Source organism: Anolis sagrei, chromosome 6, assembly GCF_037176765.1.
Source record: "Anolis sagrei isolate rAnoSag1 chromosome 6, rAnoSag1.mat, whole genome shotgun sequence".
NCBI lineage: Eukaryota > Metazoa > Chordata > Lepidosauria > Squamata > Dactyloidae > Anolis > Anolis sagrei.
The window spans coordinates 124,968,912-124,985,944 of NC_090026.1; the positions used below are offsets into that span (position 1 = coordinate 124,968,912).

General features: G+C 42.5%; 1 protein-coding gene across 1 annotated transcript in view; it reads left to right on the forward strand.

Annotated features, from left to right (window-relative positions):
• The first annotated feature begins 6,435 nt into the window (after nucleotides 1-6,435).
• The window catches only part of PLCD1 (phospholipase C delta 1), an 89,613-nt gene continuing 79,015 nt past the window's right edge, over nucleotides 6,436-17,033 (forward strand). Inside the window, exon 1 of the mRNA XM_060782640.2 lies at nucleotides 6,436-6,728. Coding sequence (XP_060638623.2) covers nucleotides 6,716-6,728 — 13 coding nt within the window. The 5' untranslated portion in view covers nucleotides 6,436-6,715. The remainder of the gene's footprint in view (nucleotides 6,729-17,033) is intronic.

The following is a 17,033-nucleotide window of genomic DNA, read 5'->3' on the forward strand; positions in this document are numbered from 1 at the left end:
TTTAATATAGAAATACTCAACAGTTATAATCCCGCTCATAATCATAATCTGGAAAACAAAACTCTCTAAAGAGCCTAGTGTGAAAAATAATAATAGAGGGGGTTTGAGGGGACTCACTCACCATAGTGGGAGTTGTGCTTTACCCTACAGCCAGAGAACACACTAAACCCCACCAACAATGCATCTAGAGCAAACTTGCTCAACATAACAAACTTAAAGTACTGATGGAGTTTTTGGGGGTTAACCTGGCATGACCTGCGTTGTAGTTCACCTGCAACCTTATGCATTTTGTGCAATTCAAAATTGACTTTTTCAAATAACCCCGGCAATGCTAGTATACTTACTTAGGTGATCCCTCGTTGGACGAGTAGGATTGTCTTCCATGATCAGTATTCTTGTGGATCCGTAGGTAACTATGGAGCCCTATTCTTGACCTGCATCTTCTCCCACAGTGAGGGCATTGGTTTCCAGGTGGAAGGCGGTCTCAGTCAGGGTTGGCTTGACGCGCCTCCCTTTTGGCACATTTCTCTCTTTCACCCTCCATTCGTGCGTCTTCAAATTCTGCAGCACTGCTGGTCACAGCTGACCTCCAGCTGGACTGCTCAAGGGCCAGGGCTTCCCAGTTCTCAGTGTCTATGCCAGAGTCTTTTGCTGTCCACCAACATTCCATTTTCTGTTCTTGAGTTCGGAGTAGAGCAACTGCTTTGGGAGACGGTGGTCGGGCATCCAGACAACATGGCCGGTCCAGCAGAATTGATGGCGGAGGACCATCGCTTCAATGCTGGTGGTCTTTGCTTCTTCCAGCATGCTGACATTTGTCCACTTGTCTTCCCAAGAGATTTGCAGGATTTTCCAGAGGCAGCGCTGATGGAATCGTTCCAGGAGTTGCATGTGATGTCTGTAGACAGTCCATGTTTCGCAAGCATATAGCAGGGTTGGGAGGACAATAGTATGCTAGTATAATAATAATACTAATTGTATGAGTATATGTCACTTTTGAAAAATATGTTTTGGGTACTGATCAAAACACTATGTACCTCCTGATGTTTATGTTCCGAGGCCTTATGAAACAAAAAGGGGAAAAAATCTTATGAAACAAAAAGGGAAGCATTCTTGGTCATCCCAAAGGAATGCTGCACTTCAGGATGCTCTGGCTAATTCCAACTATGAATGGGTGAATGTGTTCCCTGGCAGGTGAACTCCTCTTTCACCCGTCAAGAACCAGATCCTCCACATTTCTGTGAGGAATACGAGCTCATGTCGCAATTGTTGCCTGAGTCCAGTACAATTTTTTAAAAGTTATTTTTATTTAAACATTTAAAACATTATACAATTGTCTTAGGCCACTTCTACACTTCCCTATATTCCAGGATCTTATCCTAGATTATCTGCTTTGAATTGGATTATATGAGTCTTCACTGCCATATAATTTGGGATTAGAAGATAATGTGAGATACAGAGCACAACTTCTGTTCACAGATCTACACCCCCAACTCTCCCATTATTTACATTATATAAATGCAGCATTGTCAATTCTATTACTTCTACATTATTCTAATATTATATATTACATATAATTATTGTAGCATATTAATTAATTGGTCGACCACAATCTTCCTTCATTGCTTGGTGGTTTAAATTCACAATTGTTTTTACACGTGAAATTACTAAAAGGTTTCTAAGTTTTGTCAAATAGATCTTCTTTCAATTAACCTCAATGTATAGGTTAATTTTTATGATAGAGCTATTGTCCATATCTTGTTTAACAAATTCTTTTATTTTTCCAGGTTTTGACTATTTTGAGCTCCCTTGAAGTGTATTGTTTCCTCCACCCTTTTGCTTATCCATGACAGTATTTCATCCCAGAACCTCCATTCTTTTGGGCACTTTAGCTCTGTGTGGCTCTAATTCTCTATTTCCCCACACTTTTGTCAGAAATATTTTTAAAAATAACTAGGTATTTTTAATCTATATAAATAAAAATGTAATGTTCGTTTGTGGGATTACCATAACTCAAAACCCACTGGACGAATTGCCGCCAAATTTGGCCACAAGACACCTACTAACTCAAAGAGCGACCATCACTCAAAAATTGATTTTGTAGTTGATGGAAGTTATAGTTTTGTAGTTGATGGAACTTATAGTTTACTTACAATCAAAGAGCATTCTGAACTCCACCAATGATGGAATTGAACCAAATGTGGCACACAGGACTTCCATGACCAACAGAAAATATTGGAAGGGTTTGGTGGGCATTGACGTTGAGTTTGGAAGTTGTAGTTCATCTACATCCAAAAAGCACTGTGGACTCAAACAATTATGGATCTGCATCAAACTTGTGAGGGATTTGGACCAAACTTAGCACAGATAGTCAATATGCCTGCATGTGAACACAGATGGAGTTTGGAGAAAATAGACCTTGACATTTGGGAGTTGTAGTTGCTGGGATTTATAGTTAATCTACAATCAAAGAGCATTCTGAACACCACCAACAATAGAATTGGGCCAAACGTCCCACACAGAACCTCCATGACCAACAGAAAATACTATATATGATTCACACACAAACACACATATACACATATATGACAGATATAGTAACATAGATTTGAAAGGGACCCCTAAAGAAGGACAATTATATGTTGCATGTTCCAGAGTAAGCAAACCGAACAATCTCCACATCAGCACTGACAAAGAAACAAGAAAGACTGTTTACCCACAAGCATAAAGAAATTACATATATTAGAAACCAACACTTTCTCGTTACTTTATTTTCCAGATCACCAGACTGGGCCACAGCAACGCGTGGCAGGGGGCAGCTAGTTTCACTACAAAGGAAAAGCCTTCTATGGAAGAGATAACATTGAGTTCTGAGTGTTTTTGTTCTTTTTATGACTTTTCTTCATTTATTTATCTGTATACCGCCCTTCTCAACCCCGAAGGGGACTTTGGGCTACTGGCACTGGGTCACACTGCTGCTAATAATTTACTCTGTTGTACATTTATGGGGAGGGTCTTTTGTTAATAAGCCCACTCACCCAACAACTCTCTCCAACATAGTTTGGAGATCCTATTATTAATTCTATGTAGTTTAAGTGGATAATACCATCTATGCATAATTTTCAGAGTATTTTCTCTCTCAGTTGTGCTGAGATTTATTTATATGTTTGACTTTTCCAAATTGTTTGATGCAATTGATCTTCTGCCTCACGCTTACGGGATGCAGGGAGGCACAAAGAGGTCCAGTATCCAAATCTTTGCTTTTGTGCTCAGCAAATGCAACCGTAGGACATCCCATTCTCAGGTGGGGAAAGATGTGAGCAAAGCAGTGGCTACATACGTGACCTGTGCCAATGCTTTATATGGCATCCGTCTTCCTCAAATGACTGCTTCCCTTTCCATTCAAGCATCTAAATGAGAGACTTCAAAGCCACAAATCTTTTTTCTGCACCCTGCAACCTCAACGTTTGAAGTTTCAAGGCTCTAATTTGAACATGTGGTGTGCATTTGATTTCAATTTCAGCTTACAGTTGCCATATTTTGATTCCTGGCAAGGAGTTTGCATTGCATTCTTATCAACTGTACCCTAAGAAGCCAACTAGAAAGATCATAAAGTTGCAGTTTGATGATAGGGATATGGGATCATGTAGTTCTCTAAATTTTGGTAGACTATGTATTAGAGAAGATGAGAGTAATATAGCATAATGGAGGTAGTTTTATGTGATTTCATCACCGTGTCCCGGTGTGCCTAAGCTCTGAAGTTCTTAATCAGACACAAACAGGGAGAAGGTAAGGATCAAAGGCTTTATTCACTTTGGCCAAAAATGGATGTCGAGTAGAAAGCACTCTCAAATCATACAAAATGACAATTCTAAAGACTTGAAAGCAAATCAAAAGAATGGACTCCGGGTGCTGATTGGTACAAATTACTATCTGTATGCTGATTGTTGGAGGGGTGCCACCCATTGCTGCAACAGATTGGTTCCAGACAAGAACCATTCAGGGCCAGCTAATCACTTCCCAAGAAAGGATTTCCCCAGACAGGAAGCAGCCACACTTTGAAGCTGCATGGTTATTCATTGCTAATCAATTCCAACGTTCACACTTGCCTCAAACAGAGAAGAGTTCTTTCTCCCACCCTGGACATTCCACAGATATATAAATCCTACTTGCCTAGTTTCCAACAGACCACAACTTCTGAGGATGCCTGCCATAGATGTGGGTAAAATGTCAGGAGAGAATGCTTCTGGAACATGGCCATACAGCCCGAAAAACTCACAGCAACCCAGTGATTCCAGCCATGAAAGCCCTCGACAACACATTGTCATTGCTCAGTTTGAAGCTTGTTATTTATTTATTTACCATATTTATATACCGCTCTTCTCAACTCGTGGGCGACTCAGGGCAGTTTACATTCGGCACAATTCGATGCCCCCAGCAACGTAAAAACACTTAAAACATTATCATATAAAATATAAATTCATATACAGCCAATAAAAACAGTGAAAACATATATCCTTGGTGTCTCCTTACTAAAATCATTATTTAACATTATTCAGCTGTTTTCTGTGCCCACCTTCTTTGGGTGCTTCAAAATGGAATGTGGACAAGGTCCGGGGTCAATGGGCTTTAATGGGTTGAATCCTGTCATCCAAAGATCTCACAATAGGTCCATGCTGGGAAAACAATGGGTGGTGAAACATCTTGATGGGCTCCCACGAAGAGGCAAAGACATTGGGTAACTAGGTGACATTTGGGGCTGGTTGCAATTAATTAATTAATTCATTCATTGTTGGGTGGAAGGGTTAATTGATGACCAGGGAGCATGGGCACTACGTGATTGCGTCAACTGCGTGAAGGAATAATAAGATTTATTCTGTGTGTCCCCTCTCTTGAGTGTTTGTGCAACTGTGTATATGGGAGGAAGGTGGTTGGACCCTCTGCGACCATCTCGGCAAACCCCTCCAGGCTGCAAATTCTGTGGTCCTGGCTTTTAATAACACCTTTGTAAGTTACTGCACGTGGTTGCTTCTCCCAACATGATCCACATTGTTCTTGGCTTATGATTGGATCATCTGATTGGTTGGTGGGGAAATGATATGATAGGTGTGATATGATTGGTGTGGGGAAAAAACTGTCTACAGATCCAGTATCACTGTTCACCCGCCATGCTTCCATGTGCAATAATGTCCTTTCGCTCCACTCCTGTTATTGCAATGAAGAAGACATCCTTGCGAAAATGTTGACACTGCAACTAAGCAATTACGGTAAAAATAGGGAGAGAAGGGGAAACAGTAGGGCAAAAAGAAATAAGGGATTCATATATCAGGGATTCATATCAACAAACTACAGGAAAGGAGATTGCACTTGAACATGAGGAAGAACTTCCTAACCGTGAGAGCTATTCAGCAGTGGAACTCTCTGCCCCGAAGTGTGGTGGAGCCTCCTCCTTTGGAGGCTTTGAAACAAAGGCTGAATGGCCATCTGTTGGGGGTGCTTTGAATGCAATTTTCCTGCTTCTTGACAGAAAGGATGGCCCACGAGGTTTCTTCCAACTCTATGATTCTAAAGTTCTTGCATTGTGCAATTATGGTGAAGTGTGACAGCGATAGTTTCATCATATCATCATTTATACGCAATCACAGGTAGCTGAGAATGAGTGTCTTTCAAAGGTAGAGTCTTGCTGGGTTAGAATGACTGAATCCATATCCACTGCCCACTGCCCATGTTAGAATGACTGAATCCATATCCACTGGTCTGTAGTTAAATGCTTCCAGATTTCACAGTCCTGTCCCTGCCTTCACTTGCCAGTCACCGTTCATGTTAAGAATGCTATTGTGATGAGAAGACAGGCTGATGTGATCTAGGATGTGTTTACACTTGAGAGTGAAGGCAGTTTGGCATTACTTTAATTCCCATGCAATGGAATCCTCACTAAACTACAGCTCCCAGGATAATTTTTTTTGGCACACTGGGATTAATGCTGAAGTGGTATCAAAGTGCATTAATCCCAGTGTGCAAAAAAAAAAAAGTAACTTCCCCAAACTGCGAATACCAACTTCATCAATTACCCCCTAAAGCCAGGAACTGGCTTCTCAATGAAACACTTTAGCAAGTTTCAAGATGACTAATAAAACAACAATGAAAGAAAGACACAGTAGGAAAGCGTGTGCAACAAATCTTTCCGTTTTGTTGCCTCGGTGTTTTATTTTGTGTTTATTGCTTTGGGGTCTCCTTTTACTATTTTGGGGGGGGGGGGTATGCTTTGATATATTTCTGTCCTAGTCTCCCCCTCCTTGCCTTACCCTGTGGCTTTTAACTATCTGTGTAAACAGAGCCCTGAAGTAAGGAAGCCTTGCATTCCAGCCCCATAATGACAGGGTTGCCAAAAACACAGCTGGGTGGAGACCTTGTGCTCTCTGTGCCTGTTGCGTGTGTGTTGTGTGTGCGCGTTGTAGGAGGGCCTTTCCCTCCTTAGTTAGAGCAAAGCAGAGCCGATCCATGGCACAGCAAAGACTGAACCGCTGACGCAAGATTGGGGCATGGAAGAGACCAAAAGGAAGAAGAGAGGAGTTTTTCTCAAACATGACTAAACGTTTCATTCTTGGGAGTGGCCAGGAACGTATTTAAAGGCTTGAAACATCTGCCTTCCCACATCTGGACACACATCCTGATCCAGAAGTGCTTTCCGGCTTTTTCTGCACATTCCTTGACAATGGCCCACAACGGTAAGTCAAAAGATTTAGGATTTATACAGAGTGTGCAGTTATTAAAATATCAGATGCCTTTGTGACTTTTCGGCCCACACTGTACTCATGCGTATGCTAAGTTTTCATACTAGTTATGGTGATTTCTAGATCCTGTCTGATCTCCGAAGTTAAGTCGAGTCAGTCCAGAATAGCACTTGCATGGGAGATGGCAAACCATATAGACCAGCGTTTCTCAACCTGGGGGTCGGGACCCCTGGGGGGAGGTCGCGAGGAGGTGTCAGAGGGGTTGCCAAAGACCATCAGAAAACACAGTGTATTGTCGAAGGCTTTCATGGCCGGAATCACTGGGTTGTTGTAGGTTTTTCCGGGCTATATGGCCATGTTCTAGAGGCATTTTCTCCTGACGTTTTGCCTGCATCTATGGCAAGCATCCTCACTACCTCTGAGGTAGATGCAGGTGAAACGTCAGGAGAAAATGCCTCTAGAACATGGCCATATAGCCGGGAAAAACCTACAACAACCCAGAAAACACAGTATTTTTCTGTTGGTTGTGGGGGTTCTGCGTTGGAAGCTTGGCCCAATTTTCTCATTGGTGGTGTTCAGAATGCTCTGTGATTGTAGGTGAACTATAAATCCCAGCAATTACAACTCCCAAATGTCAAGCTTTATTTTCCCCAAATTCCACCACTGTTCACATTTGGTCATATTGAGTATTTGTGCCAATATTTGGTCCAGATCCATCATTATTAGAGCCCACAGTGCTCTCTAGAGCAGGGGTCCTCAAACCTTTTGAACAGAGGGCCATATCATAGTCCCCCAAAGTGTTGAAGGGCCGGATTATAATTTGAAAAAAAATATGAATGAATTCCCATGCACACATCTTTTTTCTAATGCAAAAAAGCACTTAAAAACAATAGAATAATTAAAATGAAAAACAATTTTAACAAATATAAACTTATTAGTATTTCAATGGGAAGTGTGGACCTGCTTTTGGCTGATGAGATAGGATTTGTTATTGTTGTTGTGTGATTTCAAGTCATTTCAGACGTAGGTTGACCCTGAGCGAGGGCCGGGTAAATGACCTTGGGGGGGGCGTATCTGGCCCCCGGGCCTTAGTTTGATGACCCCTACTCTAGAGCTTGGTGAACTATAACTCCCAAACTCAAGGTCAATACCCACCAAACCCTTCCAGTATTTTCTGTAGGTCATGCGTGCCAAGGTTGGTTCAATTCCATCGTTGGTAGAGTTCAGAATGCTCTTTGATTGTAGGCGAAGTATAAATCCCAGCAACTACAACACCCAAGTGACAAATCCCCCCCAAATACTGGGTATTTGTGCCCAGTTTGGTCCAGGAAATGAAAATACATTCTGCATGTCGGATATTTGCATTACAATACATAACACTAGCCAAATTACAGTTATAATGAAAATAATGTTATGGTTGGGGGTTACCACAACATGAGGAACTGGATTAAGGGGTCGCGGCACTAGGAAAGTTGAGAAACACTGATATAGACTGGGTGCATTTACATCAGGTGTGGGCAAGCTTCGGCCCTCCAGGTGTTTTGGACTTCAACTCCCACAATTCCTAACAGCCTACTGGCTGTTAGGAATTGGAGTTAAAGTCCAAAACACCTGGAGGGCCGAAGCTTGCCCATTCCTGATCTACATTGTAGAATTAACACACTTCGAAACCATGGCTCAATGCTGTGGAATCCTGGGAGTTGTAGTTTTGCAAGGTCTTTAATTACAATACCCAGGACACCATAACATGGAGCCATAAAGTGACACCAAATTGCATCGATTTTACAGTGAATATGCACCCCATGTTTCACAGGAAGGAAGTGGCGAAACCATCTCTGGGTTGCCTTTGCCTGACATAACCTTACAAAATTCATGATTTTGCTGTAAGTCAACAAGACACCTTTATTTTTAGTAATGTGTCACCCATTCAAAGTTAGCAGCTAGCTCATCGCTTAACTGCGGGGAGAAACAAATGGTTCAATACACAAAGGAAGTATTTTCTTTCTAAAGTTTCTGCTCTGGGGAAATATTTGAAAGACAATTTTAAAGGCATTTAAGGAGACTCTTTGGCAACACTGGTTTTGTAATTATTTATTATTTACTATTATTTACTAGCCGTCCCCTGCCACGCGTTGCTGTGGCAGCAACTATAAATCCCAGCAACTACAACTCCCAAATGAGTGAAGGACATACATCAGGTTCTGTGTGGGAGGTTTGTCCCAATTCCATCGTTGGTGGGGTTCAGAATGCTCTTTGATTATAAATCCCAGCAACTACAACTCCCAAATGTCAAGATTCTATTTCCCCCAAACTCCACCAGTGTTCAAATTTGGGCATATTGAGTATTCTTGTAGAATTTGGTCTATATCCATCATTGTTTGAGTCCACAGTCATCTTTGGATGTAGGTGAACTACAACTCCAAAACCAAAGGATACTGCCCACCAAACCCTTCCAGTATTTTCTGTTGTTCATGGGAGAACTGTGTGCCAAGTTTGGTTCAATTCCATCATTGGTGTGGTTCAGAATGTTCTTTGATGGTAGGTGAACTATAAATCCCAGCAACTACAACTCCCAAATGAGTGAAGGACATACATTAGGTTGTTAGGTGTCTTGTGTCCAAATTTGGTGTCAATTCGTCCAGTGGTTTTTGAGTTCTGTTAATCCCACAAACGAACATTACATTTTTATTTATATAGATTTATTTACTATATTTGTATACCGCCCCTCTCAACCTTCCGGCGACTCGAGGCAGTTTACAAGGCAAAGTTCAATGCCACCAAGAACACAATTACAATATAAAATAACAACATCAATAAAATCATAACACTGTAGTAAAACATAATTCAATAAATACTCCTTAAAACGATGTCCAGTCCCGTCATGTAGCTGTTCTGTTCTTATGCCCGTTACTCAGTATTCGCAAATGCCTGCTCGAATAGCCATGTCTTAAGTTTCTTCCGAAATGCTAGGAGCGAAGAAGCCGATCTGATCTCCCTAGGAAGGGCGTTCCATAGCTGAGGGGCCACCACTGAGAAGGCCCTGTCTCTCGTCCCCGCCAGCCGTGCTTGTGATGATGGCGGGACTGAGAGCAGGGCCTCTCCAGATAATCTTCAAGTCCTCGAAGGTTCATAAGGGGAGATTCATTCGGACATTATCATTTTGTTTATTTATATTTGGATCTCTGATAATTTATATATCTTGGAATCCCAGAGCTGGGAATGAAGTGGGATAGAGATGTAAATATAATAATGACCATAAGTGTTGGGGCACAAGACCACTTCTAAAAAACTAAAACAGATGCAAGCAAAAAACATTTAAATAGAAACATATACAAAGTTGTTGTCACAATATAATTGCAATTTTAGGTTTAAAAAAAGTTGAAAGCCTATGCGTCTGTGTTTCATATACTAGATTTATACCTTTTTGCCACGCATCAGAACCAAATTTAGCACTGCAAGGCCAATGTTTTCTTGATGGGGTGGCCACTGTTTTGCAAATATTTCTCAACCTTTACAAAAAAAATAATATAATTATCTCAGTTGTTCAGGCAATGTGTTTAAACTGATATGGGCTCCATCAACACTGCCATATAATGTGGTTATAACTTTATGACATGGTCTTGGTCAGTGTAGACTCATATAGAGCAGACTGAACTGCATTCAAGTATATGAGTCTACACTAGGAATGGGCCAACTTCGGCCCTCCAGGTGTTTTGGACTCCAACTCCCACAATTCCTAACAGCCAAAATGGCTAAATCAAGGGTTGTTGTAAGTTTTTTTGGGGGGGCTATATGGCCATGTTCTAGGTGCATTCTCTCCTGTCATTTTGCCTGCATCTATGGCAAGCATCCTCAGAGGTATGCCATAGATACAGGCGAAACATCAGGAGAGAATGCCTCTAGAACATGGCCATATAGCCCAAAAAACCTACAACAGTGTTTCTCAACCTGGGGGTCGGGACCCCCATGGGGGTCGCGATGGGGTGTCAGAGGGGTCGCCAAAGACCATCAGAAAACATTGGTCATGGGGGTTCTGTGTGGAAAGTGTGGTCCAATTCTGTCGGAATGCTATTTTATTGCAGGTGAACCAACAATTACGACTCCCAAATGGCAAAGCCTATTTTCTCCAAACTCTACCAGTGTTCACATTTGGGCATATTGAGTATTTGTGCCAACTTTGATCCAGATCCATCATTGCTTGAGTCCACAGTGTTCTCTGGATGTAGGTGAACTACAACTCCAAAAAACTCAAGGTCAATGTCCACCAGACCTTCCCAGTATTTTCTCTTGGTCATGGGAATTCTGTGTGCCCAGTTTGATTCAATTCCATCATTGGTGGAGTTCAGAAGGCTCTTTGATTTTAGGTGAACTTTTTTTTTTTGTCGTGTCAGGAGCAACTGCTCCTGTTGTGAGAGAATTGGCCGTCTGCAAGGACGTTGCCCAGGGGACGCCCGGATGATTTCTGATGTTTTGTCATCCTCGTGGGAGGCTTCTCTCTTATCCCTGCATGAGGAGCTGGAGCCGATAGAGGGAGCTCATCCGCCTCTCCCGGGATTCGAACCTGCAACCTGTCGGTCTTCAGCCCTGCCAGCACAGGGCCTTAACCCACTGCTCCACCGCTCCAGGTGAACTATAAATCCCCTATAAATCCCAGCAACTCCAGCATTACCAAATGACAAAATCAATCACCCCCAACCTCACCAGTATTCAAATTTGGAAGTATTGGGTATTTGTGCCAAATTTGGTCCAGTGACTGAAAATACATCCTGCATATCAGATATTTAGATTACCATTCATAACAGTAGCAAAATTACAGTTGTGAAGTAGCAACAAAAATAATATTATGGTTGGGGCTCACCACAACATGAGGACCTGTACTAAGGGGTCATGGCATTAGGAAGGCTGAGAACCACTGACCTACAACAACCCAGTGATTCTGGCCATGAAAGCCTTTGACAATGCATTGGCCAAATCAAGGTTTGCCAGATGGCCGAATCTGTGGATAGAGAGAGCCAACTGTATTTCTGAATGAACACAGCTATTTACAAAAGTCAAAAGACTTCAGCACAGCCCTTGTCCTATTTTTCAGCATTGGCATATTATTTTCTCCATTGCAGGCCTGGAGATTATTTTCATGGGTTTGACCTGCTGCCTGCTTGTTGGTGCCGATTTGATTACATCTCCTGATTTAGCAGTCTCTTCTTCTCTCTGCGAAATGACACCGAAAGTTAAGCTAGTTTTGTTTTGTTTTCAAATGCTGATAGTTATTCAGAAAGTGCTCTGTTTTCCCCTTGGGTGCAGGCGGGTCAAGAGGGGCGGGAGCCTCAAAGGAAATAAGGGGTTGTCTGGACAGGCTCAGCTGGAAACAGGAGTGAATCAGAGGGGGGAAAGTTTTAAAAACATGAGCCAGAAACTTGGCAGAAGTTATGAAGGGCTGGGAGAGGCGTAGAGTGTGGTCAGCTAATTCTGGACATCCAGGCTGGAAGAAGGGAGGAAGGAAAGGAAGAATACTAAGGCCCCTTCCACACAGCTGTATAAAATCCACATTGAACTGGATTATATGGAAGCGTAGACTCAGATAATCCAGTTCAAAGCAGATATTGTGGATGAGCTGCCTTGATGTTGTGGGTTATATGGCTGTGCGGAAGGACCCTAAGGCAGCATCTACACCAGTGTTTCACAACCTGGGAGTCGGGACCCCTGGGGGGGTCGCGAAGGGGTGTCAGAGGGGTCACCAAAGACCATCAGAAAACACAGTATTTTCTGTTGGTCATGGGGATTCTGTGTGGGAAGTGTGGCCCAATTCTATCATTGGTGGGGTTCAGAATGCTCCTTGATTGTAGGTGAACTATAAATCCCAGCAACTACAACTCCCAAATGTCAAGGTCTATTTCACCCCAAACTCCACCAGTGTTCACATTTGGGCATCTTGAATATTCTTGCCAAGTTTGATCCAGATCCATCATTGTTTGAGCCCACAGTGCTCTCTGGATGTAGGCAAACTACAACTCCCAAACTTAAGGTCAATGCCCACCAAACCCTTCCAGTATTTTCTGTTGATCATGGGAGTTCTCTCTGCCAACTTTGGTTCAATTCCATTATTGGTGGGGTTCAGAATGCTCTTTGTTTACATGTTAACTATAAATCCCAGCAACTACAACTCCCAAATGACAAAATCAACCCCCCCCCCAACCCCACCAGTATACAAATTTGGGCATCCCGGGTATTTGTGCCAAATTTGCTCCAGTGAATGAAAATACATCCTGCAGATCATTATTTACATGGCGATTCATAATGTTAGGGTTATGGTTGGGGGTCACCACAACATGAGGAACTGTATTAAGGGGTCGCGGCATTAGGAAGGTTGAGAATCACTGAACACTGACCATTCAGAGTCATAGAACCTTAAAGTTGGAAGAGAAACCAAGGGCCATCCAATCCCAACCTCCTTCTGCCAGGCAGGAAGACACCATCAAAGCACTCCCGACAGATGGCCACCCAGCCTCTTTTTGAAAACCTCAATTCCTACACACTCCTAGGCAGCATATTCCATCGCTGAATATCTCTGATCCTCAGGAAATTCTTCCTAATGTTTAAGTGGAATCTATTTCCTTGCCATTTGAATTCATTGCTCTCCAGAGCAGCATAAAACCCCTCCTGCCTGCTTGCCCCCTCCTCAATGTAACATCCTTTCACATATTTAAACATGGCTCTCATGTCCCCTTTTCTTGGCTTCCTGGCCTTGAACCATTTTGGTCACCCTTCTCCGGACACTTTCCACCTTGTCCATATCCTTCTTGAATCAGAAAAGAACAGAGGGTTATTATTCCATGTGAGGTGTGACCAAAATAGACTAGAGCGGGACTTTATTAATTCCCTCGATCTCGAAACTATACTCCTATTAACGCAGCCTAGATTTGCATTGGCATTTTTGGCTGCCGCACCACACTGTTGATTCATGTTTACCATGTGGTCTACTGGAACTCCCAGTAGACCACAAGCAAGGTGTCCCACATCCTATATCTGTGCATTTCATTTTTATTGCCTACATATAGTACTGTATATTTCTCCTTGTTGAAGTTAATTTTGTTAGTTTTAGCCCAATTCTCTAATTTGCTAAAGTCATCTTGGATTTGGACCTTGTCTTCTGGAGTATGAGTGTTCTCTATTGGGTTGTTGTAGGTTTTTTCGGGCTATATGGCCATGTTCTAGAGCAGGAGTCCTCAAACTAAGGCCCGGGGGCCGGATATGGCCCTCCAAGGTCATTTACCCGGCCCTCACTCAGAGTCAACTTAAGTCTGAAATGACCTGAGAGCACACAACAATCCTATCTCATCAGCCAAAAGCAGGTCCACACTTCCCATTGAAATACTAATAAGAGTATATTTGTTAAAATTTTAATTATTGTATTGTTTTAAAGTGGGGTTTTTTGCACTCAAATAAGATATGCATAGGAATTCATTCATGTTTTTTTCAAATTATAATCTGGCCCTACAACAGTTTGAGGGACTGTGACCTGGCCCTCTGTTTCAAAAGTTTGAGGACCCCTGTTCTAGAGGCATCCCCTCCTGACGTTTCGCCTGCATCTATGGAAAGCATTCTTAGAGGTTGTGAGGTTTGTTGGAACTAGGAAAGTGGGTATATATATCTGTGGAATGACCAGGGTGGGACAAAGAACTCTTGTCTGCTGGAGCTAGGTATGAATGTCTCAACTGACCACCTTGATTAGGCGATCCCTTGTTGGACGAGTAAGATGGTCTTCCATTATGAATTTCCTTGTGGGTCCGTATGTGGCTGTGGAGCCCTATTCTTGCTCTGCATCTTCTTCCGCAGTGGGGGCATTGGTTTCCAGGTGGAAGGCGGTCTCGGTCGGGGTTGGCTTGACGCGCCTTCCTCCTGGCACGTTTCTCTCACCCTCCACTCGTGCCTCCTTGATTAGTGTATTGTCGAAGGCTTTCATGGTTGGAATCACTGACTATATGGCCATGTTCAAAAGGCATTCTCTCCTGACGTTTTGCCTGCATCTATGGCAAGCATCCTCAGAGGTTGTGTGGTCTGTTGGAACTAGGAAAATGGGTTTATATATCTGTGGAAAGACCAGGGTGGGACAAAGAACTCTTGCCTGCTGGAGCTAGGTGTGAATGTTTCAACTGACCACCTTGATTAGCATTTGATGGCCTGGCAGTGCCTGGGGTAATCTTTTGTTGAGAGGTGATTAGATGCCCCAGATTGTTTCCTCTCTGTTGTTTTGTTGTAATTTTAGAGTTTTTTAAATACTGGTAGCCAGATTTTGTTCATTCTCATGGTTTCCTTCTTTATGTTGAAATTGTCCACATGCTTGTGGATTTCAATGGCTTCTCTGTGTAGTCTGACATGGTGGTTGGTTAAAAAAATCGAAAATTACAACAGCAAAAGAACAGAGAGGAAACAAACAGGGAAACAAATCTATGCAGCATTTTGGAAAGACAATGACTGGAACGGCGATTCAACGGATGAGACTGTTTTACTGTTTTAATTATTGTTCTACTGTTTATGGATGTATTTTAATTTGATTTATGTCTAACTGTACTTGTATAATTGTAATTGTTTGGCCTGGCATTGAATTTTGCCATTACCTATGTGAAAACCGCTTTGAGTCCCCTTTGGAGTGAGAAAAGCGGTATACAAATACTGTAAATAAATAAATAAATAAATAAGGATGTCCAATTACCTCTCAACAAAAGATTGCCCCAGGCACTGCCAGGCCATCAAATGCTAATCAAGGTGGTCAGTTGAAACATTCACACCTAGCTCTAACAGACAAGAGTTCTTTGTCCCACCTTGGTCATTCCACAGATATATAAACCCAATTTCCCTAGTTCCAACAGACCTCACTACCTCTGAGGATACTTGCCATAGATGCAGGCGAAATGTCAGGAGAGAATGCCTCTGGAACATGGCCATATAGCCCGAAAAAACCTAGAACAACCCAGTGATTCCGGCCATGAAAGCCTTCAACAATACAGTGTTCTCCATTCTGTCTTGCTTCTTGCCCCTTTCCACCATACCACCCAACTATTCCAAGTTGAACGGCACAGTCATGATTAATTCTCTGCTATTCTATTTTTTCAGCTGCTTTTAAAAGTCCCAGTTTCTCTTCCTCCTCCCCTTCGTCTTCAGCTTACTTTGGTTGTTGCATACTGAAAGGGCAAATGTATTATGCGCTCAGGAAAGGGAGAGGAGAAATGCAGGCAGAAACATGTCCTTCCCAAAATGAGATGCTGCCTGGCATGGGCTTCTCTTGGAGGTGTGTGTGGGGCAAATAATCTTCCTCCCCTGGGCAAAATTTGACATTACATAATGGAACTCCCTCCCCACCTTCTTTCTCTTAAATGAGTTCTCTAATTAAAATTCTGGAATCCGTGAATATTCAGTGCCAACTGAACCAGTGATCTGGAAAATAAATCCCTGAACGATAGCTGCCCAAAGTGAGTGAATTGCACCATGGCAAAGTAAATATGGGATAAAATAAATATTGTGTTGTATTCTTTTGAGCCGGGTGCGAAAGCAGGCAAAATATCGAATATTGGCAGAAGAGTGCCTGGGCATGAGGGATCCAGCTTTGCTTTCGGCTTTGCTAAGGAATGTGGCCGTCCCAAATGAGTCATCCTTCCAATTCAGATTATGAATGGCTTGGCTCAGACCCCCTTCTTGTTCCTGGCTCTGTCTTATGCTGCAAAAACAATGAAGCCAATGCTTCTTCCCATCCGGCCTGTCATTATCCTATTAACAAAATTACCCATTGATTGTTGGATGAGGGGTACAGATACACTGTAGGATTTAATGCTGTTTGACATCTCTTGAATGGCTACAGCTGAGGCACTTCTACTCTTTAGGTGCATCTACACCAGTGTTTCTAAAACTGGGGGTTGGGAACCCTGGGGGGATAGCAGAGGGGCTTCTGATGGCCTTCATAATCCCTTTGGCATAATCCTTTGGGTTCACAGTGCTCTTCGGATGTAGGTAAACTACATCTTCCCTAAATCACTGTTCAATTCATCCGAAATCCCTCCAGTATTTTCTGTTGGTCATGGGGGGTCTCTGTGTGAGAAGTTTGGACCAATTCTTTCATTGGTGAGGTTCAGAATGCCCTTTGTTTGTAGGTGAATTATAAATCCCAGCAACTACAACTCCCAAATGTCAAGGTGTATTTTCTCCAATCTCCAGCAGTGTTCACATTTGTACATCTATATAAATAAAAATGTAATGGTCGTTTGTGGGATTAACATAACTCAAAAACCACTGACACCAAATTTGGAC